Consider the following 14548-nt stretch of genomic DNA (forward strand, 5'->3'; position numbering starts at 1 on the left):
AGGATAATAATATCAGAGAGCTATACTGAGGTTCCCTAGCCCCACCCATCACTTGGTCTTTAAATCACTTTTTGCACCTTAACTTATCACTTTTTCATGTCTTTAACACACTTTTCAGAAGAAGGTGCTTGGACTCAGTCAGCATCAGTGGAGCTGCTGGATGTAGGTGCATCCGGGTGATAGTAAGAGTCAGGGTGAGAGTTAGCACCAGAGTCTGTGCTTACAGGAGCTCAAACCAGCACCGATATCTTCTGGCTTCAAAAATCCTCCTCTAGGGAGAAGGCAAAACCTGTAATGTCCTTCCTGGTCCATTTTTGTCCCCAAACAACATTATATTTTGTGTCTTCTCTTGGTGGGAGAGTGGCACCTCTTGGAGCTAGTCAGGCACCCTGTCACCATGTTAAACTGGCCTGAATTTCATTTCCGTTTGCTTATAGGAGTAGTGGTATTCTTTGCCTGTCTTCCAGTTGATTCCATCAGCATAGCTCCCATGCACACCCCTCCAGTACATGCCATTCAGGTTGGAGTAATGGCAATCATTGTACCACCATGCTCCCTTGTATTCTGTGGCACAGTTAAAGGAGCTCATGTCGTTGTCCTGATCTGTTGTTGAAAATGGCATGTCCCTGTGGTACGATAAAGAGTCTCCTGCAGAGAGTACACATTCACAGTTACTGCAGTAGGGATCACAAATGGGACCCTGATGTGTCTGTACACCCCTGCTGGGCACCAGTGTCCCTTGCCACATGCAAGGCAGGTTGTATAAATCTGCTGCTTTCTTGCCAAGGATGCCCAGGTTTCCTTGTCTTGGACAAAAGAAGTATCCTGGGCTCTGTTAAAACACATGGAGAATTTATCTATGCCTGTGAATCAAATGGGCCAGATTCTCTTCAAGGTTACACAGGCATCACTTCTCTTGCAATGCTCAGGTTCTCTGCAGGCACACTGAAGTCTGAATTACCAGACAGGGCTGCAGTGTACAAAGCCACGTAAACCCAGAGCAATGCACTCAAGTGTTGGTTTCACTCATTCATGAGTGATTGATATTGAATTTTGAAGATTTGGTTGCTTTTTAAAAGATCCCCAAAACATCAGGTATTAAGAGGATGGAGTGCTGATGCTGCAAGTGTTGAACAGCACTCCAGCCCTGGAAATACCAAAGTTCATGGGAAAATGTTCCCTGCCAAAGTAATCAAAAGCAGAGCTGTTGGGAAAGTCAGTTGAATTGGGTGCTGCTCAGGACCAGGCTCATTTGCTGTTAAACCACAGGACTGGGCTTGTAGGTAATACTCTGAGCCACATTTCTTTCGGTGTTCCCCTCCATCCCTGTACCCAGAGGTCACTCATTACCTGAGATACCATGGCCAGTTTAAAAAAATTGACTCTAAATGTAGCCGATACAAGGAGTGCGCATGGTACATTTCTGCGTAGAAGCTGAGCACTTCTGAAATGCTCTAGGAAACAGACTTTCCCAGTGAGCTGCCTCAAACTTACCAGCATTTCCACCAAGGAAGTCTCCTAGAACCAGTCTGTATTTCTCTGACTCTCCTAAAACTCTGAATGAAGCATACTTGGCAAAATAGTAGTTGTTCTCAAAGTCTCTCAGGTCAATGCGGAGTTCACAGGGTCCTAGAAGAGAAGATAGGCAGTACTGGTGCAGGGTGGATGATGGGTATGCCACTGGATTTTAGGGTGGAGGGTTTAAGGAGCTGTGAGCTAACTTGAGAGGAGCTGCTTGTGAGATTTTGATTTATTTAAAATTCTTCCACAGCCTCCTATACCTTTAATGTTTTTTTAGGGATGCACCTTTTCAGATATGGTATTGGGTTGTCATGGGCAGGAGTCCTGAACACAGCTGTAACTCCAAGGCTCTGTGTGGACCAGATGATGCCATCACAACCAGTAGGAAGATGTGTTGGCCTGTCTCCAGGGTAGATCATGTAGCCATCTCATTCTCTTCCCTGACTTCTAGTTTTGGGGTTTTTTAGAGTGCAATTTCCTGTATGCAATGGGCTGCAAGAGCCTGCATGCTATTTGGGATTAACACTAGGGGGTCTCAGATGATTATGAGGAGCTCAGAGGTCTACAATGACCCAATGTGGTACAGGGGTTGGACTCTCATGGCCCCAGCATGGGACAGAGGTAGACCTTACCCAGAGATGTGAGGAAGTGGATGTTGTCATTCCCCATCCAGAACTCTGTCAGCTGGTTGCCAAAACCTCGCTTGTATGAATCCCAATCCCGTAAGAAGTCCACTGATCCATCCCAGCGCCTCTGAAAAACCTGAAAGACACCCTCAGCCCCACCAGCCCATCCCTCACTCAAAAGCATCCACAGCACCTGGAGGACATGCCCACCATGGTAAATGCTTCCCCTGAATCAGAACACTCCTGTGGGTGTCTGGGGAGCAAACCCCACATGAATCCCTTTCTCGAGGATCTCCTCCATATGCCCTTGGAAATGAGGAGGAAATTATTTGCTGATTTAAGCAGGGAGTGGGTCTGTGGCACTCAGCCTACTTCTAGTGACAATCTTGGGGGAATCCCCTGCATCCAGAAGGATTCACTCTGGCTTGTGGACATTAACCTCAGCTGTGTGTTTCTATTTTTTGAGCCATCCTTTGCAGCCTTTACAGGAATCACTCTAGGAACATGTAAACCTCCCTCTCCTCTTCCTACTCACAATCCATCCCCCACCATCTGTGTCCATGTCGCAGAAGACGGTGGTGGCATTGCAGTCTTGGGGGTAGATTGTGTACCAGCCACTCAAAACCTTCCCTTTGGCCAACAGTTCTTGGCAGGTCCTGGGTTCTGTGCAAGTCAAAGAGATCAAGTGGAAAGAGTTATAATGTGTTTACTGATTCAGGGAGCACATCAGCCTTGAGTCTTTGAACCCTTCAGCACCCAGCTGGCTCTCTATACTGAAGGATCCTAATGTAGAGCTGCTGGGAGCCAAACCCTGCCATGGCTTCAGAGCCCATATGTTGTAGGGAAGATGGGTACCTTCTAAGAAAGAGATAGTCTAAGGTGATGATACTCCTCTCATCTGCAATGACTTTTGGGGGTCTGGATGATGGAGATGCTATGAAAAGGATGACAAACTCCTGATCCAGGAATTTGTCCCAGCTCCAGAATGTATTCAGGGCACAGGGCGTGTGTAGGTAGTTGGCAGCCAAGGAGTTAGTGACACAGAGAGACAGCTCCCTGTAATGCAGTGAACAGTGTTCAGCTCATCCTCCATGAATCATAGCATCACCCATGGTTTGTGTTGGAGGGAACCTTAAAGCTCATCTCATTCCACCCTCTGCCATGGGCAGGGACACCTTCTACTAGACCAGGTTGCTCCAAGCTCCATCCAAACTTGGCCTTGGACACCTCCAGGAACTGGCAGCTGCAGCTTCTCTGGCCAACCTGAGCTAGGGTCTTACCCTCTTCTGAGTAAAGAATCATCTCCCAATATCTAACCTAAATCTCTCCTCTTTTAGCTGTAAATCGTTCCCCAGTGTCCTGTCCCTGCCCAAGTAAAAAAAATCCCTCTCCAGCTTTTTTAATAAGCTCCCCCTAAGTGTCGAAGGCCACGTGGATGTCTCACACAATGCTTTTGAATATGTACATTTATATATATATATATATGTATACATACATATACACATCTTATATATAATTTTTTCCCTCCTGGAAACCATCCCTGATAACAAAAGTTCAGATTCATAAGTGACTGAATGGTCCCTATCAGACATTCCAGCCTACAGCTGCATCAGAGCTGCATCAGTAGCTGTTGTGGGAAAGCCTGGGGAGATGATCAGTGATAGTGGTGCTGGTGGTGTAGGTGTTCCAGTGTGCTGTGTGTTATACATGGATACGCAGCTGTACCAGGCTGTCTTGTGAACCCCCTAGCAGGGAGGTGGTCCTGGACTTGGCCTTTTCCTTTTCCTTCCTATTAGTCAAAACTTTTACATGCCCAGAGAAGTGTCTGGGGCAGCAAGGAACCAGTTCAGTAGCATTCCAATATGTCAGATGTTACAGCAGCTTTGATCTGTCTGAGCCTTTGCATGTTATTGTGCCCTTACAGTACCCATTTGTAGCCAGAGCAGGTTGTAGCTCTCTTTGAACTTTAGCTCATGAAGACAGATGGGGCAACTGAAAATTGTTTTTTAATTTTCTTCTTCTCTTCCAATGAATAAGTTAATCTGAGCACTATTACGCACATGAACTCCATAAGTACTTAAAGTATCAGTGCAAGTGCAAGAGTATAACTGCCTTCGAAGTAGCCACATGTCCATACAGTGGACATGCAGTGGTTTCATCTTAGAAATCAGGACACCGAATCTCTGAAAAAACTCAGACAGACCTCCTCCAGGACATACAGAGTACAAGACATCTCAGTAGTGCTCAGAGGACATGACTTTCTCAGCATGGTTGGAGTAGAGTGTAGACCCACAGACGCTGCATTGTGTGTGAGAAGCAAAGACTTACTTTCCTTACTCCATCCTTCAGTGTTACTCTGAACTTGTTTCTATACCTATCCTGTCCTGACTTCTAGTGTAGGTACTCCACCACCATCTACTCTGCAAAGCAGACCAGTGTTGTGAAGACCTAGGATGAAACTCACCCCATATTTCTGGAAATCCAGGCTCTCCTTTTGTTCCTGTTGGACAAACAACACCATCAATTGCTCTCCATCTTCCACACCCAGCACTCCCCTTCCCCAGTACTTGACACTTGCCAAGACAAATCCTGCTGCGCTGGAGAGCTGTGATGTTAGAGGAAGTACTTGGCTCATCTGCATCAAGCAAATGAAAAGCATAGGGAAACCAGGATGGAAGAGTTGCTCAATATAAGCTGTCCTGGCTGCTATCAGGCCCACCAGAGGAGACCCACCAGCCTATCTGCACAGACCCGGGAAAGCACAGAGGGGCAAGTGGGAAGCCAAGTCAAAACAAAGCCAAACCTGTGACTACAGCAATGACACCCAGCTGCTTTAGACACTGGGAAGGGCTCTCCAGGTTGATCAGGAGGTACATGGGTTGGCCACTGGGAGGATGCACTATATATATACACATACATATATTTATGCACAATGAGCAGCAGCCTTGCCTCTCTTGGCCTGTTGGACCTAGCATGATCTTTTTCCCACTGGCATATGTTTTAGGGCTTAGAGGTCCAAATGGTGAGACTGACACAAGACATGTCTCCGTTGGACTCGGCTGCTCTGCCTGATGCTGCCCAGCCCATGGAGCTGTGTACCAATAGTTTGTTCCAGTGAGTCCCGTTGGCCCAGGACACGTGGGATAGGAGTGCGTGAGTGTGGGAAGGAGGACAAAATGCACCTTACAAAGGCAGAGCTACAAGTCCCATTAGGGGAATGGCTGCTGCTGGCACAGGGCTTTAGCTAATGGTTTGGGAGCAGCAGTGACAGCTGGAGCACTAGAACCATCTGCCAGGCCAGTGCTGTTGGACCCAGTGATTGCCAGCCAAACTCCATAGGGGGAAGCCACAGTGCAGACTGTGCTCATGGTGGGTGTCTGTGGCCTTCACATGCAGGATGATGGCTGCATGGGTAAAACCTTGTATTTCCCTAATACCTTATTGTTAGTGCTGATAGAGACATCTTCCTCTGGCACTAGCAGCAGCTGAATTTCATTTGGGCCTCTCCATTTTGCCATAGCATGGGAATATTAAGACCTCTGCCCAAATCTGGTTGGTCCCTCAGCCCTGTGGTTTCTGCAGCTGATGGTACCAGGTGGCAGCACCAGCTGCTGGAGCTGAGGGCAGCACCTGTTGCTGAACACCTGGTTTGGGAGGAGGACTACCCATAGCACCTGGGCCAGGGCAGAGCCTATGATGAGGTATAACTGTCACCAGACAGCCCCATCCAGTCTCTATAACTGCTCCCATCTGGTGTGTTGTACCAGAAGGGCAGAGGGTGGAAGTTTACAAAGTAGCTCACATGATGAATTCAGCATAGCAGGATTTACCTTTCAGTCCTGGGAAGCCAGGCTCTCCAGCTGCTCCTACAAAACACAAGAGGAAAATGCTCATCACAGACTATCCAATGCAAATGAATTACTGTGCCTCTACAAATGGCTGCTCCAGCCCCTCCATATGTCCCAAATGTACAGGAGAGGCTTTCAAGAGATGCAAAGCTACAATGCTTGACCAAGTGTCCCAGGTGGTGCTGCTGCCTCAGCCTGGTTGCTTGATTAGCAGTGTCTCTTGGGAACAGCAGGAAGAGTAGGATACAGATGAGAGAGAACTGCTGCTCCATCTCTTGGAATGTATGGGGATTCACAGTTCCATTTCAGTGACATTTTGTAGGGGCATTCTGTTTACAGTCAGGCACTTGTAAGATTTTGATCAATAGGGTTTGCCACCGTTTTTCAGTGGGTTTGTCCATCTCCTGCTGGCATTTCAGTTCAAATCTTGGGTGCTTTTTGCCAGGAAATAGCTTCATATTCAGCATGGAAAGGGATGTTTTCCCTGCTAGTTAGTGTACTGCTGCTCAGTTCCTACTGTTCCCTTGTGCTGGCTGCTGGATTCTTTAGAAGAGACGCTTTTCCAGTATTTGCAGCACATGTCCTGCTGAAGGTCCTAAGCAAGCCTGGCAGTGAAAGCCAGTTTCTCAACAGACATCGTCTTCTTTGGGTGTTCATCCCATTATAAAGGACACCTTATCCTGTGCCATTGTTTGATCCCGTTTTTGTGGTCAAGTGGGCACTGCACACCAAGTCAAAGGCTGGAGACTGCTGAAAGCAGTGTTGTGCTTAGGCCTGAGCAGTAGGTCTAAGCCAGAGTTGACTTACAAGATGGATCCTGGGCATTATGTGACTAACACCATCAGTATTATTTACCTAAAAATAGATGACAAAGATGTTTATGCTAGGTGTTTATAACATTCTGTAGCTATCTACAAGAAATATATCATTTTAAGAAACTTTTCCAACTGACATGAATAGAGGCTTGTTTGTAGGATATTTTAGTAGAAAACCCTACTATTCAAGGCCTGGGCTCTGACCAAACACTGGCCTTGGCTAAGCAGGAAGCATGCCATCAGATCCAGGTGTTTCAGTGCTAAAAATATAATCAAGTCACTTTGACTTGATGATTTGGGCCTGGACTCCCTTTCAGGGCAAATTTGGAGACCCCGTCTATGGGTGGATGCACCACGTAGGATCTTCCCAATTGTCAGGAAGGGTTCTCCAGGTCCTCACTGCAAAATGGGCCCCCCCAGCAACTCTAAACTCTGGATGATAGTAGTTAGTCAATTGGTGATGTATCTTTCTCCATCACTATCCTGCCTCTCGTATAGTAATGATTAGGTACATTATATTGCCAATTTTTGCTTGTTGCCAAAGCCAAGCATGTGGTTTTATTGAATGCTACCTTTGTGTTGCCTTTATATTCATAGTAAAATAAGACCATTCTTTCCATTTGTGTCTGTATTCTTTTAATTGCCCCTGTCAATTGGCAGAACAAGCACTCAGCATAGTGCCTCTGCATCAGGCCTCTGGGCTGAAGCTCCACAGAGAACTCCAAAGCTCCTCAGAGCTGGAAGTCATTTGGGCAGGTTGTTGTGTTGGAGGCAGGTTAGGGTAGGAGTGGGGAATGGGGATTTAAGGGTCAGTGGGAAATTTTGAGAAGAGTGGTATCTTCTTCTGTGTTGTAGTCCCACTCAAGGACACTCTTTCTAGTGCTCACTCTGTGTGAGAGCCATACCCCCAAATCAGACTTTTCCTATGCTACTTCAGCCCTGCAGTTCATCTCTGGAGACCCACCAATGCATGTCCTGAGCTTGGGGTCATTTACAGATTAGAGCTGCATGTGTTACACATTACCTTTTGCACCGGGTGGTCCTGCTTTCCCAGGGAATCCCTGCTCTCCCATTTCTCCTGCAAAGAGACTCAGTTTTAATGTGCTTGTTGCAAACTGACCAGAGTGGAGAGTCACAGAAGCCTGGGCAACTAGGCCTTGGCTTTCACAGAAACAAGGGAGCCAAGTTAATCAGATTCAGTCTTGCAACATAGTTTACTCTTTTACCTTACTCCTTTTTTATTTATTGAAGCATTACTACACTGATGCTGCCATTTAAAGTCTTAATTTGCACTTCACATATGAATTCTTATGAGCTTTGATACATCCTGGAGCAGTCCATGGATTTTGCTGTGATGGATCAGCTTGCTCAGCTGATGTGATTCACCTTCTCTGAGTTGGCTATGAAAACTCTGAAGGACCCCCTTGCTCCCTGGAATAGGAGTTACCAGTATATTTCCCACATTGCTCCCCAGAAAACAGGCAGGAGCATCTCAGCCTCCCTCCCACCCAGACTGTTCAATACAGACCCAGAAAATAAGTGGATTGTTTTATTTTCTTTCTTTTCTTTTTTTTAGAAGAAACGAATTAAACACTCCACATCCCCAAATCACTTCAGATTTGTGAGAAGACTCAAGGAAGAAACAGGTCGCTCCGTGTGTACCAGCATATATCTAACTGGGGTGTTTTCCACTCCAGTTCTCCAATTCCTCACAGCAGCCAGTGCCAGGCAAGCTACTGTTCCAGCCTCAGTTTGCTTCCCCTACCCAAAACAACAAAACCATCTCATATCACATTGTTGATCACTGGGCTTTGGGCCCTCACCTTTTGTTCCTGGGAGACCTGGTTCTCCTTTTGGGCCAGAGACACCTGGGATCCCTGGACATCCTTGAAGAATGGCAAGTTGATCAGCATCACCCAGTCCGACTATTTTCACCTCTGAGAAATGAAGATAGTCTTTGTGGAGATTATTAGGGCTCTGAAATATCTTGGCGAGGAAATCAAATCCTTTGAAGCTGAGGAACAGCGCAATCAAAAGCAGTGAGTATGGAAGTTTCAGGGTGTTGTATGGATTGACAGATGGCATTGAGGATCTCACATATTAGAAGAGCCAGACTCTTCATGTCTCTGGCTTCAGGGGAGTTCAGCGGGAGAGGTGGCTGATAGATATGACATTGCATGAATGACAAATATACTGTAGTTAATAAAGCAAAAGCTGAGAGGTGCCCCAAAGGGGTATTGATAGCAGTGACACTGATGGATTGCTGGACAGTAAGGGTTCTTTTGAATTTCCTGATGGCAGGCCTGTTTGAAATTGCCCCATGGCCTTCCTGAGGAATACAGTGAGAATACTGTGCTTGCAGCATCCCCAGGCTGATCCTTTGTATTGCTCTGTATCCTTTGGTAACTGCACCAAGGCCCTACTAAGAAAAACCTGAACCAGGGGGGGAAACCTTACCAGAGACTGTCTGTTCCTAGAGACCCCACTGTGAAGGAGCGATGTTACATCACTAGTTGGAGCCAGCAGCTTTCTAAAGCAGCTGCTGAGACTTTAGCCTCCCCCTTATTCTCCTCCCACTGGCAGATGAATTTAAAAAAACGCACAGAATGAAAAAAAAAAAAAAATCATATCTCTTGGCAGAACAATCTCTCCTTCTCTTATCAGGGAAAATGAAACAGACTGTCTTAGTGAGATAGTAGTAAGATTTGTGCTCTACTCACCCGAGCAGGTGTCCTTAGCATCACAAATAGTCACTCTTAGGCTGAGCAGTACCAAGAGGGCTGGAGCTGTTGTCCCCATGGCCAGCACTGCTCTCTGCAAAGCTCCCCTCAGCCACCTCCTGGGTGCTGTGGTCAGCACTGACCCATTTTATATCTAACAAACAGCCTCAGTGTAAGCTCCACCTCTGCACTTGCTCACTGGCTGCCCTCAGTCTGGGGCCTGGCTGGGTCTCAAGCTGTTTCGCAGATAAGCTGCTTTCCAAAAGTCTCATCAGAAAGTTCTTGCCTGGCTGCCCCAGCCTGTCCCACCTCTGTCCTCTGCAAGTTTTGGATGTCTTTCCCTTCTCATATTGTTTCTAGAGAAAATGAACCAGCAAAATCATATTTACCGAATTATATAAGGCTCTCCTCATCCTGCCTGCTAGTAGCTACACAGCCTGGCTCACACTCCAGTGGTCTTCCTGCCTGGCAGCCCAGCACCACTTCTCAGCCCTTCAGGCTTCCATTTGTACATGATTTATGAACGACAGAGTTCAAACTCAGGCAAGGATAGGTAGACAGAGCATGTTTGATTCACCGCCCCCCCTCCCCTGGCCAAACTGTTCATTTCTTTCACCCTGTGCTTTGCTCAATTTTGGCAGTGCTACTGGAGGTCCAATCTGCTTCATCAAGTCTGAACCCCATACTATTTTCAGACCCAGAGCCTGTAAATTTTATGAATTTTAGTAGAGGACAGAACTTAAGTTTTTCCTCCTTATTGTTACATCCCAGTTCAAAGCAGACTGATTTCTTGCAGATTTTCACCAGGATATCAGAGGGAGAACACAGCTTCCCCCCCAAGCACTTCTATCATAAGGTACCTCTAACAGACCAACTTCCAATGATAGTTTAATGTTAAACAAATGGAAGAAGGTAAGGGAGATGTAAATACTTGTCACTTAAATTCTGTGTCCCCCATGTAGCCCAGACATATACTCCTACACTTACTCTTATTCACATATACAATAATATAAAATAATAACCCAGTAGATGTTGCAGTCATTTTAATTCCTAAAAAACAATTCTGGCAGGGAAATGCACACCTTACTTTCCTTCTCCCACCTGGAAAAATTGCAGGAAAATCAGAGGAATTGTGACAATATGGGCTGCATTCAAATTTGGGTTTTGCTTTATATGGTGTCATGGGTTGGCACAGTTCAGTTTTTAGTTATGGAGAAATGTAGAATGTATTTCCTGGTCAGGACCTAGGAATTGCTTTAGAAAGGACAGGGAACTATCAGATGGCTAGTTTGGGATATTGGCATCTATTTTTACCACTGAGAATGTCAATTGTGACTTTGGGAAATACCCATATTAAAAAAAACAAAAACTGATGTCCTGCAGGTCAGCTTTTCTCCCTTTGGCCAGAGGGAGAGAAAGGTAACATCATATGGCAGCCAGGGGTCGGCCAGGCCCTGCCGCCCTGGCCAAGCGGCCAGGGCTGGGCTTACCTGGGCCCAGAGGAGCGGCCCTGGCCGGGCTGTGTCTCTGGGCCCATCTGTTGCCAGCAAGGGGGGCTGGACAGGCCCACTGGCTGGGCCCCTGATACAAACTATGGGCCTGGCTGGGCCTGCCCCAATTTAAACTGAGGGGTAGGCAAAAAAGGCATTTATAATCCTGCCTCGTTGTTTTTTTTTTTGATTCCTGACTGCCCGGGTCCTCTGATCTCAGATGTTTCTGTCTGAGTTCTTCCTTCCCTCACCAGCACGGCCTTGAAAATCTTAACAGCATGAGCTGCAGTGAGAGAGAAAAAGACTCTGGGCAGATTTAACCCTTTCCTGGAAAAATGAAGTTTCCAAGGCTTAACCCTTTCCCTGAGAAAGAAAAGAAAGGGACAGAGTCAACATAGAGAAGACACAGCATTAAGTCAGTGGAGCGAGAGTGAAAGGACTATTGGGACAGGGGGTTGAGGAGTTTGTAATTTCATCCTTATTGAGCCACGGAAATGAACTTTATATGTTGATTACCCCTTTAAATAATGGAAAAATATGCATTTGGGGAGATGATTGTTTAGATTTGTGTGTGAATTTGAGCAAAGGTGTTTATGATGGACTAAGTGATATTAATCCCATAAGATGCTTGAACAGAGATAGAGATGAGAAGCCCTCTGTGGCAGTGAAGAAGTGAGAAGATATCTCTGTTCCTTGAGATGAAGAATCCTTTGCTTTTGGAGCTATTCATCTTTAAAAAGTGACACCCCAGTGTGGCTATTCTCTGTCTCTCGGAGCCCCGGCTCTGTTTTTGCCTCAGCTAGCTTGAGAGACAAACCACAGTTAGAAGGATTTTTCCTCAGGGCTCCAAAGACCCCAGGAGTGGCTGTGAACCTTTTCCTTTAGTGAGAGAGCAGGTCCCCGTCGATAGCAAAGGAAGGTCTGTACTTGATCCGGGGAGAAAGCAGAGCTTTATTCAGTCTTTCTTCTGTGGTCCTACCCCCACCTGGGTCAGAAGCCACATCCCTGTCCCCCAGGCAAGAGAGATTTCCAGGTGCTTTTCTGGCTTATATCCAGGGGAAGGGGCTAAACGTGGGGACAAGCCACTACCCAATCAGGGATAAGGTGGGTGTGGAATAGGGTTGGATTACATTCCAGTGTGGGAGAATGGGCGTGGAAAAGGAGCAGGGCCAAACCTCGGGATGATACATTTTCCAGGGGAACAGGGGAGTACAGAAGAAACGGTTACAAAACCCAGTATAAAAATGAAATACAGCATAAACCCAAATAATACACAGCAACACCTCAGCATGCAAGAGTCTAAGACCCATGACCTGTAAACAGCTTGGGAAACTGCCAATGGGAGGGGTCATGAAAGCAGGTTTCCCTGCGCAGCTGTTTTTGTGACAGTTAAACTCACAAGAGAACTGTTTTAGGTTGTCAGTGGGATTCATGACTCTAAGAGAGACTCTTTTACAAAAGAATTGGTGAAAGACTATTTTCAAATGGTGAAACTGACTGAAAATCAGAAATTTTGTCTCATTATGTTGTTTGTAGGATAGTTAACAGTTTGTAGGGGGAGAGAAGAGTGGTTTTGGAGTTTCATTCTGTTTTAATTTTTTCCCCAGCTTTCTTTTTCCATTCTTTTTGTGTGTGTTAATAAAATTATTTGTTTATTTTTAAGCTTGGGCCTGCTTTGCTTTTCTCCTAATCTCTCTCCCACATAAAGAGAATAAACACTAGGACCACTACACTAAGTTTGGTAACCAGAATTTGGCAAACATGAAACCACTACATGAATTGTTTTTTCTGCCTGGTTATTTGAATGAAAACCATTACACATGGGAAAAAGCATCTCACTTTTGGCAACTGCTGTGTTGCAGTTCTTGGGGCAAAATGAGATCAGATCCTTTCTTCCTTTAGGAGGAAGCCTCCCAGAATGAAAGAGCAAAAGGACTGGCAGATGCTAGGGAGGGAGAGATCCATGCAGGGCAGCTCTAGGGTGACTGGGAACTGTGCACCTCTCTTTTCTCATCTGTACAGCCTATGCTATTCATCTGCAATGATCTGGTGTTTGGACCATGGGGCAGGTGGAGGTGATGTAGAGCCAGCCTCCTGCACTGAGAAGCCTTCTCCTGCCCAGAACCTCTGCTCTCTTTGTGGAAAAAACTGCAATACCTTGTCTCAACTGGAGGCAAAAGGTGCTGCCTTCATCTGTTTCTCTTTTATAAATGACTCCAAAAAGCAAAGGCCTTGCAGATTTCCCCATAGTTACAGTCTCTCTAGGACTCCAGGCTAGATCTGTCCTGACAGATCAAAAAAATAAAAAAAAAGATTTGCCGAGCTTTTTCCAGGTACCCCATTAGCAGGATCCAGCTCAGGGCTGGGCTGAGAATGCATGTTATGGAGGCAGCTGTGATGTTATCTGCCCAGCACTGATGCATCTCCCCACAGTGTTACCAGCTGTGGGCTCCATCCTGCCTGGGGGACATCATTATCTCCCCACTTTCATCTGGGAAAGCAGCAGTGTCCTTGTTGATGCAGCTTTTAGGAGCAGGGAGGAAACTGCCAATAAAAAAAAGCTTAGTCCAAAGTAGGTCAGACTCCCGAGGGTAGATTTTGAAATTGCCACAGAGATCAATATGTCCTTAATTACTTTTCCTCATAACAGCACCCAGTGAAGGTTGCAGAGTGTTGATTAGGCTTGAAAGTATACAAAGATCTTACATCAAAGACATCCTGACTTCAGATAATCTTGACATATTCCACATTTTGCAACACCACCAAAGAACAAACGTGAATTTGGAAATAAAATGCTCCATTTTCAAAACCTTTTAATTTTTTCCTCAGTGTTGCTATTTTGTAGGAAACTTCAGAACACATGAGTTTCAAAATAAAAATTACTGAAATTCAGCTTCATTCAGGGGATGCTCCAAGGTAGAGAAGATAGTTCAAAATAAGGTTAATCTCAGCTTCTTTTCTAAACCTACCCACCTGTCTTGGTTTGAAAAGACAGGTGTCTGCTAAGGAGAGGCAGGCCTCTCCAGGAAATGAGGAATTCAAATCCTTCTCTCCGTGTTATTATATTTTGGAAGATTAAAAAAAACAAAACAAAACTTTTCAGTCAGAGCTATGGGGAAAAGGAATAACAGTCTTTTACTAGTAAATATAACAGGACAGACAAAAAAACCAATAGCAATTATAACAATAGTAGAACAGAACCAAGAACCCCGAGGGCAAACGGTGGAAGCTCCGGCGCTGATGGCTGGAAGCCGGGCGCGGTGGATTGTCCTCCGCAGGCAGGGGGTGTCCTCGGCAGGCAGAGTTGGCAGTGCCGGAGAAGCCGCAGCGGCGGGACTCGGGCTCACCCAAAATCCAGCAGGACAGCGAAGAAACTCCGAATTCCTGGATACTCCAACAGATGGTAGAATTCCCAGGGCCAGACTCCTCCGTTACCCGTGGACTCCAGCAGCCAGCCATGGCCCGATCGGTGCTCCCCCTGGAAGAAGAGAGCTGTGAGATCCCCCCACCCTCAGCTCTCTCCAGGAG

General features: G+C 46.1%; 1 protein-coding gene across 1 annotated transcript; it reads right to left on the minus strand.

The window, feature by feature from the left end:
• Positions 1-400: 400 nt before the first annotated feature.
• Positions 401-11067, minus strand: LOC120761877 (ficolin-2-like). Its single transcript, XM_058423169.1, has 8 exons — positions 11021-11067; positions 8634-8824; positions 7835-7888; positions 5978-6013; positions 2683-2810; positions 2154-2283; positions 1495-1629; positions 401-648 (listed from the first exon to the last, which is right to left on the minus strand). The coding sequence occupies exons 1-8, from the start codon at positions 11065-11067 to the stop codon at positions 401-403; spliced, it is 969 nt and encodes a 322-aa protein (XP_058279152.1).
• Between the last annotated feature and the right edge of the window lie 3481 nt (positions 11068-14548).

The sequence above is a fragment of the Hirundo rustica genome, chromosome 20 (genome assembly GCF_015227805.2).
Source record: "Hirundo rustica isolate bHirRus1 chromosome 20, bHirRus1.pri.v3, whole genome shotgun sequence".
Lineage (NCBI taxonomy): Eukaryota > Metazoa > Chordata > Aves > Passeriformes > Hirundinidae > Hirundo > Hirundo rustica.

What these genes read in the sequence shown, in the direction of transcription:
- LOC120761877 (XM_058423169.1), bottom strand. Translation starts at nt 11,067, where the DNA reads ATGGGCCCAGAGACACAGCCCGGCCAGGGCCGCTCCTCTGGGCCCAG. An exon ending in TGGCTTCCCAGGACTGAAAG is followed by an intron (nt 2,811 to 5,977) that starts GTAAATCCTGCT and finishes TGACTTGCACAG; the next exon opens with AACCCAGGACCTGCCAAGAA. An exon ending in CTTCCTTGGTGGAAATGCTG is followed by an intron (nt 649 to 1,494) that starts GTAAGTTTGAGG and finishes TACTCTCTGCAG; the next exon opens with GAGACTCTTTATCGTACCAC.